Below are 18,286 nucleotides of genomic sequence, written 5' to 3'. Positions count from 1 at the left end.
TTTGAAGTTATCCCAGTAGAGCCAACATTTGTGAAAAAAGTGGAAGGAACCCTCTGCAACATTTCCATGAGTCATTGGCACATTATCAGTTTTTCCCTTGAGCGTAATGAGATGGGAGAAGGTAACAGGTTTAAGTGCTGAATTTGTGTTTTACTCATTCCTGCTTCTTTTGGATTTCAAGTTTTTCTTAAGACCTCAGAAACCTCTCCTGAATAGGCGATTTGTTATTTTAGTTCTCAAGTTAAGAATCCCCTTTATTAGTGGTACAAACATAACTACAGGTCCCAATCATGAGATAAAGGTTTGAACTGTACTATATATTGTAAAAGCACATAGAACACTGACTCTGTACCAAAGAATTTACAATGTAAGTGCAACATAAAAAGTGTACAACTAAGATGGAGGGAATACAAGGAACACAGATGAGACTATCTGATAAGCAGAAGACACAGTACACCAACTTTTAGCAAACAAGCTTTAAACGTAGAGATTGTGTCTCCTACCGAAACTAAATGAACCAGAGTCTCCATTCTACCATCATCACATCAACAAGAAGCCAGAATGGTGGCCGAGGATGTTACAAATAAAAACTTAAAGGAAACTTAAATTTGGTCTTAAAGAGCCTCACAATGGTGAAAGCTACCCACTCCCTTTAAAAATGAATACGATTATGGGGTCATACTGCATTATCTCAAAAAAAATCATTGCTTGCATTTTTTTTTTTGAACACAGAAATAAAGAAACAGAAAAATTTTGTCTGGCTCACAGACTTGGTCAATATTAGACCGCCAACCAGGAGAAAGAGGAGAGGAGCAACATAGGATTTGCTCCTCTGGCCCGTGCTTGAAAGATAGAGGATGGACTGGAAGTATTAGAGATGATACTTGGCATCTGGAAGAGAGGATGCAGTTTGCACTGCTTCCTGGCAACTCTGTGTGCCATGTAACAAGAAATGACCATTTGTCATTTCCCAGCTCCAGGATATGTACAGACTTAGGCCAGATGATAAATTTGTGGTAGATGTGGCAGTTTCCCACATACCCTTGGGAGACCTTACTGAGTTATGTTGAGTACCTTTGGGGTCCATTGTATTATGTGCAAGTTTATGTATTGCTGTGGGCTGGGATTGGATGTAACCTCTGTTGGGGGGGAGGGGGGGGGGGGGGAAGTGTGGCCTGGGAGTTTAAAGGACTATACTGAAAATGTGGCAGATAAGAATGGTCTTTTGTGACAGTAAGTAAAGTGGATTTCATGAGGAACACCAAGGGAGAGGTTAATGTAAATTCCCCACCTCCAGATATGCAAAAGCCTAGACTTTTGAAACTATGCTCCGAGGAGTGGTGGGTCATTGTCTGCTGTCCAGTCTCTGGGAACAGGTAGTCATCAAAGCCGGACTTATGCAAACAAAAGGCTGAATTGCACAGTCTGGGTTATAGTTTTGAATCTGAAACAGTTATGAACTTGTCATCACGGGGAAAACTCAGCTGTGGGTTCTGAAGGACTGACACCAACCAGAGCTTGAGACGGGAGTTGGGGGCAATCTCTGGTAAGCTTTTTAGCATGCATAGGTTCTTTTATTGTTTTTAATGTTTTCTCTAATATGTTTACCCTGTATTACAAGATGGCATGTACAAATGACTGTCATTCAGCATCAAGTTTTTAGTGTCTATCAGGGATGCAAAAAGAACATCTGCTCTCCTTCCCTGGGGAGAACAAGGCCTGCAATTATTTGTTACACAGGAAGTCTGCATAGCACTGGTTCCAAAACAAGTACAGCACACAAGTCAGTCTGCCAAGTCTCAGCTAAAAGTGCTCTCAGAAAAGTGACAGGTATGTCACTGTTCATGATGGAAACTCATAAGATCAAAAACGTTAAGAGTCAGATAACTTATTTAAGCATATTTTTACCTCCTTTCCAATAACCATACCACCTCAGCTTTATTTAAGTGTGTGACTGACCTCCCCAGACCACTTCAAGCCTTGCACTAATCCTAGAGGAGAAGCACTACAGACATACTGCATTTAACAAGTGATGCTATACTGTCAGTCTAAAGCTTAGCAACTATACCTGTGTACAGAAGTACACCCAAAGTCCTCCTTAAACGGACCACATAACTGCAATCCCCAAATCAGATTCAAAATTGTCATTATTGGCTTTATAAACCTGGGAATTACCTCATTGCATGGCAATCCCTGCCCCTCCGTAAGGGCTAATTCAAGTGACCTACCAAGACAAGCTCAAATACTCTCAATTTCTGCTCTCCCACTTATCAAAGTGGAGCTATACAACTTTAATTATTCCTAAAAACTGCCACAGCAATTTAAGACATCATAATTCACCCTCTTTATATTTTACAAGAGACAGCAAGCCAGTGAGAGATCTACTATTGGAAAATTATTTGGTGTCATACTGGAACACTATGTGTTTTCATCTTTATTAATAGGATGCAATATGAGACATTAACATGGAGAAAGTAAAGGGTTGCCAAAACTTTAATAGGAAAAAAAAAAAAAAGGATGAGCCACTTTCTTCTCCATGGTAAGGACTGATCTGTTCTAGAGGGCCTAAAAACATTTAGTTTGCTGAAAAACCACATCACTAAACACTCTTTACTATACCAGCAATACCCAAGGTGGTTTATTCCCCAAAAAATATTCCTTTGATTATAAGTTACTCCATACACTCCTACATTACCATATTTCAGTATCATAAATAAAGTAATCATTAAGGTAGGTGAACCAGCCCAATGGTAGTGCTTTCTGTCTTATGAAGTTTCTAGATCTAAAATGAGAGTGTGCTGCAAAAGCAGTATTCAGCCTGGTGGAAGGGGGTGAGGAGTAATGGAGGGAGAGATGCTGAACAAAACACCCAGAGAGGTGGTGACTGGAACAGAGGGGAAACTGAAGAGGAATAATCATGAGAGGGAGCAATCCAAAGATGGACAGTTTAGGGAGGTGCAATTGCTTTTAGGTTTGGAAGCACAACACTATCATATAGTTCTTGTACATGCTCTGAACAGAGCTATTAGAGCAGGGGTGGGCAAACTTCGGCCTGCCAGCTGTTTTAAGCCAGCCCTCAAGCTCCTGCTGGGAGCTCCAGCCAAGGGAGCAGGGTTGGGGGCCACTCCATGCAGCTCCCAGAAGCAGCCACATGGCTCCTCTCTGGCACTCCAATGGAGCAGCAGGGGAAGCGTGCAGATCCGCCTGGCCACGCCTCCACATAGGAGCCAGAGAAGGGACATGCCATTGCTTCCGGGAGCAGCTTGAGATAAGCACTGCCCAGAGCCTGCATCCCTGAGCCTTTTCCCATGCCCCAACCTCCTGCCCCAGCCCTAATCCCCCTCCCACCCTCCAAACCCCTTGATTGCAGCCTGGAGCACCATCCTGCACTCCAAACACCTCATCCCCAGCTCTACCCCAGAGTTTGCACACACAGCTGGAGCCCTAACTTGCCCACCCCCCTGCACCCCACTCCCCTGCCCCAGCCTGGAGCCCCTCCTGCACCCTGAATTCCTCATTTCTGGTCCCACCCCAGAGCCTGCACCCCCAACCAGAGCCCTCCCCACACCCCAATTTTCTGAGCATGACTGGCCCATCATACAATGTCTATTCCCAGATGGGCCCTTGGGCCAAAAAGTTTTCCCATCCCTGCAGCAGAATGACAAGACTAAAAGCAAGTTATCTGGCCCTTCTCATTCAAAGCAGCCTGTCCCCTTGTTTCCCATCCACTATTTGATACAAGTCAAACAATATATAATAAAAACATCACTTTAGTCCAAGGTTTTTAAACTTGCCACGGATTCTGTTTTACCAAAAAAAGCCAACGCACCTTAGATGTCCACTTGTTCACCAGGATTAGAAATGATTCAACTCTCACCCTATGGGATACTGAGCCCTTCAAAACCGTGGCAGCACATCTGGTCCGAGGCAGCAGACACATTTTGCCTTACATGTGGTCACAGATCTTAACAAGTGCCCCCTACTGGGACTGCTTTGAGATGAATCCAAGCCCAATGCTCTGGATCCCCAGGTGTTTCAAGCTTCTGGAGAGTCAACAAGCTGAAGTACATGTTCCTCCCTCGGCCTATCTGGCACATTTTCTGGGCACTGACTTGGTCTGCTACTTCTCAGAAATGAAGCTCCTCAGCGCACTGCCTGAGGCCCCCAGGACTAGCATCGACCCTTACAAGATACCCCAGTTACTTAAACACACCCTGTCTCAGAACCCCATCCCTAAGTTGTGAAGCTTCTGATTTATAGTTTAATTTCCTCAGGGGCACACAGCAGTTGTGAAGAAGTTAATGCACACTCACACTCTGCACAGAGTCTAACTCAATTTGCTCTTTGATACTTAAATCAAAGCACAAGAGTACAAATCATCCAAAACAAACACTATGTGAATGTCACTTTCTATCTCACCCTTCCCTTGGAAGTCCTCAGGGACCATAAATTGTCTAGCAAGTTGTCTCTGGAAGGTATCCCCTGCCTCATGAAGGCCGTTAAATGAAGAGTAGTATCTTCCTCATAGACTTAAGATGACCCCTGAGCAGAACAGTTTCTACCCTTTTTAAAACTTTCACCCCTCTGTGTCAGGTGCCACCCTTGTCAGCTTTCCCACATAAGCTCTTCCCAGAGCTAGAGCACCCACGGAAAAAAATTAGTGAGTTCTCAGCATCCACCAGCAGCCAAGCTCCCCCTCTTCCCTCCCTCCCAGTGCCTCTCGCCCACTGTGAGCAGCTGTTTCACAGCATGCACGTTGGTTCCAGGAAGGAGCAGGGAGGAGGTGCACTTAGGGAAGGAAAAGGGGGGGGGGAAAGAGGAGGTGGGGGCAGAGCAGTGGTGGGAAGAGGCAGGGCAGGGGCTTAGGGGAAGGTGTAGAGTGTGGGCGGGGAGGGAGAAGATGAGCACCCCCTGGGCAGAGAGGAAGTCAGCACCTATGCACCCAAGTACAAACCCCTGCCAGATAACTCTTGTTGCCAAGGTGACCTTCCCCCCACACCCCACTAAATCTGTTCTTCTGGGCAGGGACCAATCCTCTGTCTAAAGTGACTAGATTTCCAACAATTGAGTACTTAAAATGAGCTTCCCCCTGTAACTTGAAGTACAGGTTAGTGTACCTCTTTCACCAAAAGAAATTGGTCATAGAAAAGATATTACCTCACCCACCTAGACTCTTTCCTTCCCTCTATTAGTATTTTTTTTTTTTTTTTGCCAGAAGCCTTTGAAATCTCAAACCAATATGGGGGCAAACAGATCATGGATAAGGCAAAAAACTGCACACTCAAAATGGATGTTTCCAGCCTGACAGAAGGTTCATAATCTCTCACAGAATTCATAAAGTTATATAGATTCTCAAATTATTACACATGCAGCCAATTATGTTTGGCAGCACTCAGAGGTAAAAGGGAAATGCTGACTAGCTCCAAGGAGTGTCCATTTTCAGTTCACCTTAGCCAGGAAGGCGAAGATGCAAGTAATCAGACAAGGGACACAGCTTTCACTCAGCTTTCTGATGCCTAACAGTTCAGCTAACTTCTTCCATTCTTCCCAACCAAGACAATCTAGTTAGACCCAGAGTCTAACAACTTATCCCTAATGAATAATGACTAACACTTGTTTATACAGAAGAATGGGCCATCCTTATATTGGTTATCTCAGGAAGTACAGTAGAAAAGCGAGTTTCTGATGCAGATAATTGTTTCTGCATTAGCAAAGTTTAACTGCTCCAATTGTCAGAAATGGGTCATTCTTCTAATGTAGACAGGCAAGAAGAGGTCTCTAGAGACAATCCAACACCAGAACCCATCTGGAGACATTATAGCAGTGTTGTGTTAAGGATTTTAGTTTGGTGGATAAATTGTGGTCACAGCATGCTCACCCAAAGATGAAAAGAGAAAAATGTGATGAGCTCTACAGTATTTTTACAACATCTGACAGTCATGCTTCTTAAGAAAGGTCTTAACTACTCTTGATTTGAAAATTGTAGTTATGATATGGTATATTCCACGAGAGTAGGGCTTAGAAGAGCCGAGTGAATTGTGATCTTTGGGGATAAGCTATTTCAGCCTGCAGGTAGTCATTAGTACAGTTTTAATATTGTCACAAAAACTCCAAATCCACACAATCCAGAGAAACTATTAAAACCCTGCTAAGCAACAAATGTTTTAATGGTTATTGCTACAATTGTTTCAGGCATGGAATGGACAGCATCATTGGGCACATGCTGTACCTAAACCTATCAATTCAGTGCAAGGCAATGAAAAGAACAAGAACATTTAAAACTTTTTCTAGGAACAAAGAGGTTATCACCAAACTTTGGTTCTAACCAATATACTTACCATTACATTGATACTGAACAACCTGCACTGAAATCCTAGAGGAACTCAGAGTGCTGATGAACATAAGTAATCATAGTCTTTCGTCTAAAAATTGAAGTTAGAATACATATAGGAAGCCCATCCACAGTTCTGTTGCATTACTAGAAGGGTTAGATCATGGACAGTTTCAGTAATTGCTCCTTGTTTTAAAACGTCCAGTGGGCAATTACTATTACGTCCAGAACCCCTTGAGTTAACCAACATCTGAACACTGCATAGATGGAGAATATGAATTGAAGTTCTTCCAGGAATCCAGCCCAACTCTGTTTGCCTCAATGCCATGTAAGAATTCATCACACTACTGTTTCCACCCCCACACCCCCATCTCTATATAGGAATAAATCATGAAGATTAGACATTCAGAACCAGTGTGCAGCACCAGTGTAGAATATTATATTTTAAGAGCTTTAGTAAATAAATCACTCCTATTTGAAAATATTTATAGTTTACTTTTGGATAGAGCTCCTTCACACAAGACCTCTCTCCAACCATATTCCTGCATCACGTAACTCCCACCATTAAAATCTTACCCTCCACATCCATACCACTCTGTAGAAGTCAGCTACAACACAGAATCAAATCATAGGTTTCCCTGCATGTTCCCTTGCCTCACAATAATCCTTATTTTCAGAAGCAACCATTTAGAAACAATTTTCTCTGATATTACTCAGTGGGCTTTATCCACTGACGAAGGCAGGCTATCTAAACAGCAGACAAGCAGCAAGCCCTGGCCATAATAGCCAACATTTGCTGAAAGATAAAGACCTTGATAAATTAGTTGTTTAAGATCATACATCTTATTGCCACCCCTCAGATTCCTCAAATCAATAGCGTCAACACTAATGGCTACTATAATGGCCAATACCTGCAAGAAAGTGAAGTACCCGACTCATTCACACTCCACTCCTATTGTTTACAATGGCACTGGTTTGTACAGCACATTTTGTATTACTATACCACGTTGTAACATTCCACCTCAAGCCATCCAATAGGACGTTGTCAGGCTTTTCCTCTCCCTCTCCTACTACTTCCAGTCCTTCCCATTTCTGAGTAATTCTTCCCATCTCTCCCTCTCTGTATCTGTCACATAACTTACCCCATCTCAACTTCTCAGTCAGTCACTTTCCTCACCAATTTTGACCCTGGCTTTCCATGTCTCCACACTCATTCTTGGCTGAATATCCATTATCACCCTGAAACCTTTTTCAGTCACTACTTTCCAGGACATGGTCCTCTATCCTGCAAGTATGGCCTGCATTCTTTGTTCCTAGATGTAGGACTTTACATTGGCCATATTAAAATGTATTTTGTGTGCTTGTGCCCAGTTTACCAAGTAATTCAGATTGCTCTGTATCTGTGAACTGTCCTCTTAATTATTTACCCAATCTGCATGTCATCTGGAAACTTTCAGTTCTGCATGTTCTCTCTCCTCCATTCTCAAAAAAAACAAAAACAAAAAACAAACAAACCACACATCCACTGACCTCACTTACCTCCCAGCTCCTTTCACTTTTAAGATTAAGTGATCCATATAAACAACTGCTGTCTTGAGTTATTTGGCTCCAATTCTATTTTCTATTCCCTCCATTCTGTCTTCCACCTTCTTCCATTCCATTGAAACTCCTCTCTTCAAAAATATAACCAAGTCTTTGTAGCCAAAAATGTTGGGTCCTGAGCTTCATCCTTATCCTCCTTAACCTCTCTACTGCTTTTGATACTGTTGTAAATTCATTCCTGACATCTTAACTACCTTGCTCTTGTGTGATATTAACCTCTACTAACTATTTAGCAGATCCTCCTCTTGGTCTCTCCCAATGTCCTTGGGGGTACTACAGAGCTCTCTGCCCTATGTCTTGCCATTCTACACCCTCTTTGGGTGATCTCATCCACAAAATCGTTAGCTTTTCCACTCTATCATATCTTCAGGGAATTTACCAACTAACTGGGAACAGATTATATATTCTATAAAAACCTCAAACTTTATGTTACAAAGACTCAACCAATCACCGTAACAACCATGTATATATTGAGCACCTTCTTCCTCCTCTGCCTGAAGATTACAAACTCACCAGAGAGGGATCTGGCATACTTTTCTGTTTGGAGAGCACATACTCAGGGCTGGATTAATGCAAGGGCATTAAGGGGCTACAACCCAGGGCCTCAGATTTCGAGGGGCTCCCCAAAATATATAATTTACTGCACTGTGTTTCAGTTGGCAGCCCTTAGGCCACATGGGACTTCCATTTGGCCAGTCACTGGCCACTAGCTGTTCCTTCATGCCCACCCAAAAGCAGTAGCCAATCAGAGCTCCTCAGGAAACAGCTGAGCTCTCCTCACTGCTCCTCAGGAGCCAACCTATTCTCACTGGAAGGGGCAGGGGGAGGAGAAGAAAAGAGAACCCTGCAGCTCGTGGTAGCTTCACTCTTTCTTCCCATGAACAGGAATGGCTCCTCCACTCCTCCCCCTCCATCCCTGTAACACCCAACAACTCCTGGAGCTACCTACCCCTCCTCTGCCTACACAGGAGTACCCACTGCAATGCCTCCCCCCAGCCTGGGAGGGGGGAGGTGAAGAACCCCAATAAGAGCAAAGGTGAGATGGGGTGGGAGGGTGGAATACAGCTTATGGGGGCTGAACAGATGTGGAGCTAAAAGGCAGAACTGATGGGGACTGGCCAGATTCACTTAAGTTTATTTTTCCTTCTCTTTACTATCATACCATTAATTTAGCAACATTTCATTCTCACACATTGAAACTGGACCATGTCGATACATTTCAACTTAGTGGTACACTTTTAATCAGGTGCTTAATGAGATATTTACACAACATGAAGGAATCAGTAATTGATGTGCTTCACTAGTTTTACTTGATTGTGTGCTGTGCAGTACATTTCCAAAAATACACTATGCCAACGTCAACATTTCAGGCAGTAACAAAGGGAAATTAGAGGTCCATTCTTTTCTCATGAGTTTAACTTCTAATTTTAATGTAGTATAACAGAATTAAAGCAGCATGTTATGGCATTACAGTTCATTTGTATCATTTTGTATGCAAGATTTTGTTGGACTACTGCCTAACAGCATGCTTTACCTTTTATTCCGAGATTAATAAATCTAATCCGGTACACTTGGTCTTGAAAGTGTGAGACCCCTAACTGGAGTCAGGCTCACTAGAGAGCAAACATCTGAAGAGCCCTTTGGCCCTAGAGTGTGCTCTTTGTCATATCAGGCCTGTCAGAAAAATGTAACTGAATATCACCGGTATAGGTAATTAGACAATTAAAGCATAGCATCACTATGCGTATCACTACCAGGTACGAGCCAAAATTAAAATGGTTTTGTTCATTTAAACTTTCATTCAGCTTTCCAATTGGTATATCATTTACAAACCAGAATCAAAATAACACAGGTACTTTAACAGAGTGTTTGGCATTGGGCCTGGGTGATGGTAAAACAGCAGAGGGAAGGAACTGAATATGCAAAGAGGAACTCCCAAAACTATAACAGCCCAGGTCCCTATCAAACCTAATCCAGCCCTACACATACCATATTCTTGGTGCTATTGGAAATACTCATGGACACTAGTCTGCAACTCCTCACAGCAAGGATTCTAGTTGATTGGTACACCGATCAACTGCACTACATCATATATTTGTGGTGCTTTGTACTCTCCTACAATCCTCAACCCTACAACTTTTTGTGACTTTCAGATTATAATATAGCCCATAGATTATAGCAGTAATATCATATACACAATATTTTATATCACAGACTGGATCCACACGCACTGTAAAAATTCAAACTCACTGCAACATTAAGGAGGACCTGTGAAGAAGACACTAAAACCCATTTAATTCTCCATGGTGTCAACTGCTCCCAACCAACCAGGATGAAGAGACATAGGGATTCAATGCATAAGTGAAAGCCATGCTTCAAGGCCCACAGGCAGAGTTGCCAAAAACACACAATACATCCAAACAACATTACAACTACAGGGGGGGAAAAAATCCACTACAAACACTGAGCAAGCCAAAAGGCTTCAGGCAAAGTCATCCCTTTGCTCTACAACTACAGAGGACAGGGTTCTGAAAGTTTGGCTTTTATTCTATGTCCTCTGCGCCTGCTCGTAACTCCAGCAGTAGTCTGGCAGCTGGATGTCACAATGAGACATTGTGGAGTGTCAGTCTGTTGGGATCCTGGAGGTGCGCAGGCAGAGCCCACCCACTACTAAAGGACCTCCCCCAGCCTAAGGAGAGGATCCACAAGGTCCGGGATCCCAGTTAAAGTACGGGGGACAACTAAAGATATAACAGGGACAGGAGTGAGGTTACAGGGCTAAATGAAGGGAATTGGACGGGGACACAAAATAGAGAACCCCAGACAGCGCCCACCATTCCTCAAAGGCATCAAGGGAGCCAGCAGATGCCACCCAGAGGAACTCTGCCCGGATGCATGAGACCAGAAAGGAGCAGAAGTGGGCCACACAGTCACAGAACACCCCCTCGTCTACCATCCTCTTCCTGGTGGTGTAAATCGCTTCTTTGGCTAGTGCCAGGAGGAGGTTGATGAGGAGGTCTCACAACTTAGTAGGGCCACAGATAGGGTGTGCAAAGATGAAAAAGCGTGGGGAGAAGTGCATCCAGAACCAGAGCAGGAGGTTCTGGAGAAGCTGGAATAGGGGCTGCAACCTGGTGCACTCCAGGTACACGTGCGCCAGGGTCTCGCTCACACTGCAGAAGGGGTAGGTGTCCTGGATGGGGCTGAACCGCACCAAAAACACACCCATGCTCATGGCCCCGTGAAAGAGCTGCTAACCGATATCTCCAGCGGGCCTCGGGACCAGGGTAGAGTATGGCCTGGCCCACTGGGGTGCTTCACCCTCCAGAGGCAGTAGAAGGTCCTGCCACTTTGTGTCGGGGTGGAACAGGAGGGTGAGGACGTGAAGGGTGTGGAGCACAAGCATGTACAGATGTTTCCTTGGCGCGGTCTAAAAGCAAGCCGGTTACAATTTGTGTAGCCGGCTCACAGTGAAGGGGTTGGGTGGCCGGGTGGGTCCCTGGGGCAGGGGCCTGATGAAAAGGTCCAGAGGGCCTGGGGTGCAGGAGGCACCCTCTCACAGAACTCTGTTGAGGTAGGTCCAGGCAGTAAAGTGGCCTTCACCTCCTGAAGCACGTGCCGGGAAGTACGAGGGCTGGAGAGCCCCACGTGCTGAGCAAGCGTCAGGGGATCCAGCCAATCTCTGCAGTCGTGGTTCAGGAAGTCTCAATCTGGTGACTTCAGCCAGGACAAGACTGTCGCACTGAGTGGGACTCTGCTACCGGCACATGGAGTTGTGGAGTATCAGAGAGAGCAGATGGAACCCAGACAGGTGGTGGGATTTTGTTGGTTTTTAAACTTGTTTGTGGGTTGAATGCTACTCTTAACCTGGTATGTGCTGAATGTTCCTACTAACATTTCAGTCACCATTGCAATAAATCCACCTTTAAAAAAAAAAAAAAAAAAAACTTAGCAGGAAATACAATTTCAACAAACTGCCTTTCTGGAGCCAGAGTAACAAGGAGAGATTTAATATTTAAACAACAAATAAATGGTAATGCCACACAAGTAGCTTCAGCTTACCGAATTTGGGCTTAATTAAGATGCTGTAAGATCTTGTATTTACAATGTGGTAAGCACAGTGTTTTCTGTGTTTTATACAGGACCAAGTACACTTAATATTTAACTTATCAAATACAAAATAGAAATGTGATATTTATACAGAGAAATGCATCAACTACTAGAACTATATCAACTTTTAGAATCAAGTGAGCAAGAATCTATTCATTAAATACAATCCAGTCTCTCCCTGCTCTGATGAATCATGCCCCAAATCAAAGTTCATGAGAGGAGCTGATCTTACAAACAGATACCATACAAAGCTAGGGGAAAGCTGCAATACTTTAAAAACAAAGCTTCAATATTTTGAAAACATATTATAAATTTTAAGTGACATACAAAAAAATTAAGAATTAATGCTTCATAAGGTGTAGCAATTCAGAATTGGACATTCTTACAAACAGAAGTCATGCATTAATTTCAACTTTCCACTAAAGCAGCAAATCCACAGATATCATTATAGACAGATTTATAAAAGAATTGTGATAAGATAAGAACTGTAAGAAGATTTCAAGGTTGAGTATTCTGTACACTCAGTCTGAACTGAGGAATACCACAGTATTTTCAGCAATTCTTTCTTGCTCATTTGTGTAGAAATAATCCTTGAAAAGTGAAACTTCTTCCATACCAGTTTATTTTTTATCTCTCACACATCGGTTTATTACATATTATACAAAAGGTGTGCTGTTAGTAATTTTTTTCAAGTGAAGACAAATAGTTAATAGGCTTTTCCAAACAGACAGAAGCAAAATTTGTATTTTACAAAAATCTTGACAAAGTCTAAGTGAAGTCCACTAATTTGCTTATAGCACTAATGTACCAATTTTTCTGCCCCATTCCCAAGGTCAGCAAAGAGAAGAACTCCATTTGGCATTTTTATTTTAATCACACTCTCCTTTCTACCCCCAAAAAGCTAATCTATTTGTGAATTAGATGTCCTTAACTGATGACCCACCTAGCATGCTGCGAGGATCCAACTCACATACTAATATGTACTTGAGCAACAGAATAAAAGTCAGAAGTGTTGCTGGGAGTCATCCGAGCTACAGACCAATAGAGAGTGCCACCTACTGTATACACAGGACAATTGCTGAGAGATGTCTAATTTCATCTTGAAGGGAAAATAAGGAAACAAAAAATTGCTCTGTCTATAGATGTTCTCCTCTCCTTGTGTTTACGATTTTATCCCGACATTAGTATGTTTATGTGTTACTTAATATAAGTCAGAGAAAACTCAATATACATCTTTTAAAACCAGGAAAAAAAGTTATACAAAAAAAAAATCTAAAAATTAAACTAAACCTCTCCCACTTCCTATAGCTATCAACATTTAGATACTCTAATACTTCAATGCAGACATCACCAGATTCATGCCAATTAAAAGCTATTTCATATTCCAAGGTCAGTTTGAGAAGGTTGATCCAGAAACTGATTGCTAACAGAGTATAATCAAGTATCTCGCTAGATTAGGATGCCCCGAAGACTTTTTCCTTCTCCTTCAGCTTGATTACAGATCTAAAAAATACTCCTTGTATATGTGATACTAAGCTTTCCTTAAAGAGTTATTTTGTAGTTCTACCATTTGTTTAAATATATTGTAAACTTCCTAAACCCAGTGTAAACTAATATCATTGTGAACTCTAGCAATGAAAAAAAATAAGGCATTAATTTTTTTAAATCCTATACATCATTTGACATGCAAGTTGTCTGCCATCTGTCTCATACTTACTATCCTGTCACTTGACAATTGTACAAAGATTTCCTATTCAGATACCTGTATGCAGATTTTTTGCCATTTATCCAAATAATAAGTCTGCAGGTGGAGGAAAAGGAAAGTTTGACAGGGTTCACTTAACAATGATGGCACACAAGTAGTGTAAATAGTAGCACTGAAAAGCAGGAGGGATCCTGTACCACATTTTCAATCTTAAAGTTACACTTTTTCAGCTAGAAGATACAAGATCCTCTTTTTTTATTATATTTCTACTTTGCTCTTACTTCCTTTGTTTCTTACCTGTACACTGTTACATTTGAATTTAGCCTTCTTTTTCTATAGTGATCTGTAGAGGAAGATACAAATGCAGACCCTCTACAATCAAGGCACTTTTAATTCAAACTTCACATGAATTATCCATCACTATAGACGAGAGCAGATATGCAATAAGATAATGCTAAGAATGCTGAACAGTTGCTTTAATGAGCTGTAAGAGCACACTGATAGCCTTGTACACCCTTCCACCTTCATACCTTGCATATGTTTAATTTTATTGGCTCAGCTTAACTAAAACATAGGTTGGTTTTCTAGTCCCCAAAGAGTTTATAAACAGGGGTTTATTGAGAGATTCTAGAGAATCACTTAGAAGATTTTAAAAACAAGTTTGTGAGTATTAATAAATGAAAGGATTTTGTTGGGATGTTTAAAAATGGATCACAGTTTATATAACATTAGAAAACAAAACAAAGACTTCAGCACAACTATGGGAAAGCTCACATCAATATTAATGTGACAAAAAAAATTCACCAACACAACTGACACACTTTTACCTTTAAAAACTCAATGCTGTCCATTCTATAGTTTAATCCCTTCAACTCTGCATTTTTTGTTGTCATATGCAGAATGATTTCAACTTTGACACTACTGCATGACTCATCGTAGCCTTGATTATTCCCTCATGCACAACCTACACATTACCTTCCTCATTCCTATCCCCAAGGATCATTTTTCTGCCCTGTGTTTAGCAGATTAAGCTTTACAGGCAAGTACATATTCAAGAGGAAGCGTTAGTTAAACTAACCAGCCTGTATCGTCTTGCTTTCAGTATACAACTTTACTCTGAGGGAGGGAGGGAGACCAGCTTCTTACAACTATGCTACATCACTGGCTAGGGGCCAACACATATGGCTGTGGACAATCCCGAAGGAAGGCACGCTGCTGACCGCCAAGAAGGAAGCCCCAGTGCCGCTCCTCGGCACTTCTAAACGCCATTAGAACAAAAGCAGGCCTGTTTCACTTTATGGTTGCCCCCCTCCGTCTTGCTAGCTCCCGGGATCTCTCCACCGTTAATACCATTATCAGCCCTAACCAGGAGCTCTCCTCATCACGAGGGTCCCCCCGGCGCCTCCCGAACCTTTCCCCTCCGCCAGGCGATACGAGCCCAGCAATCAAGATGCACCCGGGAACCCGCTGACAGGAGAGGAGGTGAAATGGACAGTGCAGGGCTTCTCCCCAGTCACTGCAGCAGCAGCAGCAGCAGCACCTCCTCCCACAGCCCCGGCAGCCCTGCACCCCAGCCGCGCTCACCCATCACGCACACGCCTAAGGCACCCGGGGCCCTTCTCGGGATCCCGCCGGGGAAGCCCGAGCGGGGCTCCCCGCGGGGCTGAGCGCAGGGCAGAGCCGCCGGGAAGTGCCTGGGTGTCTACGGGAGCTTCCCGCCCCGCCCGCCGAGGGACCCGGGCTCCCCTGCCTGCCGCGCCGGCTCCGCCAGAGGCTGAACGTGGCCGGGCTGCTCCCCCGCAGCCCGCTGCCGGTGCGGAGCGGCCGCCGCCGCCCAGCGAGAAAGCGCCTGCGGCGGCCCACGGGGGTTGGTGCGGTCCCGCCTTCCCCGCGTCCTGCCCGCACATCCCCCAGCCCCGCTGCGGCACCTGAAGGGCACAGCCCCGCCGCCGCCTGCCGCGCTCACCGTCCTGTGCCGCTGGCGGCGCCTGCCCAGCCCGGGGAAGCAGCCGGCGGCTGTCAGCGCCCCTCCGCCGCCGCTCCGCGAGAAGAGGAGCAGCAGCGATCTCCCCACGGCAGCCGCCATCTCTCAAGTGGAAGCAGCCCGGCCGGCCCCCGCCCCACTCAGGCAGGCTGCACCGCGGGGCTGCCAGAAGTCGGGGGCGGGGCGGGGCGGGGCGGGCAACCACCAGCCAATCACCAGGCTCCGCCCCCCAGCTGGGACGGGGCCAAGGTTCGTAGAGCTCCCTCCTGCGAGAAAACTGATGGAGGGCGGGACTATAGGGTGTCAATCAGCGGGAACGGTTAGCAAGTGACCGCCGCGAGGCCGGAAACAGCGCGGGGAGCTCAACAGAGAGGGGGAGGGGGAGGGGTACAGCTCGGGGCAGGGCGGTGGCACAACTCGGGTCGGACTCGCAAGGCAGCGGGCCGGGTGGGTAGCGGCACAGCATGGGTAGGCCAGAAAAATTGGTCCGTAATTAGGGTTGCCAATTTGTGCTTGGATCTATTCCTGGAGATTTCATCACAGGCCATAATCTTTAAGTCCTAGAGACTCCAGGCCAATCCTGGAGGATTGGCACCCCTAGCTGTAATGGACCGGAAAGGGACCCTGGGATACCTGGAGGCCTTGTGGCACTTTAGAGACTAACAAATTTATTTGGGCATAAGCTTCCGTGGGCTAGAACCCACTTCATCCGCTGCATGGAGTGGAAATTACAGGAGCAGGTATAAATACATGAAAGGATGGGAGTTGCCTTACAGTGTGAGGTCAGTCTTAAGGAGACAATTTACTTAACCGCAGGATACCAAGGGAGGAAAAATAACGTTTGAAGTGGTAATGAGAGTGGCCCATTTCAGACAGTTGACAAGAAGGTGTGAGTAACAGTAGAGGGAAATTAATATTGGGGAATTTAGGTTGTAGTAATGACCCAACCACTCCCAGTCTTTATTCAGGCCTAATCTGATGGTGTCCCGTTTAGAAATTAATTCCAGTTCTGCAGTTTCATGTTGGAGTCTGTTTTTGAAGTTTTGAACCTCTCCACTGCATCATCAAGGATCTACAAGCTATCCTGAAGGACAACCCCTCACTCTCACAGACCTTGCTTACAGACAGCCCCCCAACCGGAAGCAAATACACACCACACAACAAAAACACTAACCCAGGAACCAAACCCTGCAACAAACCCCAGTGCCAACTCTGTCCACCCATCTATTCAAGGGACACCATCATAGGACCTAACCACATCAGCCACACCATCAGGGGCTCGTTCACCTGCACATCTACCAATGTGATATATGCCATCATGTGCCAGCAATGCCCCTCTGCCATGTACATTGACCAAACCAGACAATCTCTATGCAAAAGAATAAATGGACACAAATCTGACATCAGGAATCATAACATTCAAAAACCAGTAGGAGAACACTTGAACCTCTCTGGTCACTCAATAACAGACCTAAAAGTGGCAATTCTTCAACCAAAAAGCTTCAAAAACAGACTCCAACGTGAAATTGCAGAACTGGAATTAAATTACAAGTTGGACACCATCAGATTAGGCCTGAATAAAGACTGGGAGTGGTTGGGTCATTACAAAACCTAAATTCCCCAATACTAATTTCCCCCTACTGTTACTCACACCTTCTTTCAGAGTAGCAGCCGTGTTAGTCTGTATTCGCAAAAAGAAAAGGAGTACTTGTGGCACCTTAGAGACTAACAAATTTATTAGAGCATAAGCTTTCGTGAGCTACAGCTCACTTCATCGAATGCATCCGATGAAGTGAGCTGTAGCTCACAAAAGCTTATGCTCTAATAAATTTGTCAATCTTGCCCATATGCTCAGGGTTTAGCTGATTGCCATATTTGGGGTCGGGAAGGAATTTTCCTCCAGGGCAGATTGGAGAGGCCCTGGAGGTTTTTCGCCTTCCTCTGTAGCATGGGGCATGGGTGACTTGAGGGAGGCTTCTCTGCTCCTTGAAGTCTTTGAACCATGATTTAAGGACTTCAATAGCTCAGACATGGGTGAGGTTTTTCATAGGAGTGGGTGGGTGAGATTCTGTGGCCTGCGCTGTGCAGGAGGTCGGACTAGATGATCAGAATGGTCCCTTCTGACCTTAGTATCTATGAATCTATGTTAGTCTCTAAGGTGCCACAAGTACTCCTTTTCTTTTCACACCTTCTTGTCAACTGTCTGAAATGGGCCACTCTCATTACCACTTCAAAAGTTATTTTTCCTCCCTTGGTATCGTGCTGTTAAGTAAATTATCTGGTTAGACTGACCTCACACTCACACTTGGTAAGGCAACTCCCATCTTTTCATGTATTTATGCCTTCTCCTGTAATTTCCACTCCATGCATCGGATGAAGTGGGTTCTAGCCCACGAAAGCTTATGCCCAAATAAATTTGTTAGTCTCTAAAGTGCCACAAGGACTCCTCATTTTTGCTGATACAGACTAACACGGCTACCACTCTGAAACCTGGGATACCTGGAAATCTCTTGGACCCCAGCTAGGGTGACCAGTTGTCCGTTTCTTGGCCGGA

General features: G+C 44.4%; 1 protein-coding gene across 1 annotated transcript in view; it reads right to left on the bottom strand.

Annotated features, from left to right (window-relative positions):
• MCU (mitochondrial calcium uniporter) overlaps positions 1–15,987 on the bottom strand; it is a 143,532-nt gene extending 127,545 nt beyond the window's left edge. The window contains exon 1 of the mRNA XM_038409856.2: positions 15,715–15,987. Coding sequence (XP_038265784.1) covers positions 15,715–15,834 — 120 coding nt within the window. The 5' untranslated portion in view covers positions 15,835–15,987. The remainder of the gene's footprint in view (positions 1–15,714) is intronic.
• Between the last annotated feature and the right edge of the window lie 2,299 nt (positions 15,988–18,286).

The sequence above is a fragment of the Dermochelys coriacea genome, chromosome 7 (assembly GCF_009764565.3).
Source record: "Dermochelys coriacea isolate rDerCor1 chromosome 7, rDerCor1.pri.v4, whole genome shotgun sequence".
Lineage (NCBI taxonomy): Eukaryota > Metazoa > Chordata > Testudines > Dermochelyidae > Dermochelys > Dermochelys coriacea.
This window is presented reverse-complemented; position numbering and strand designations above follow the sequence as displayed.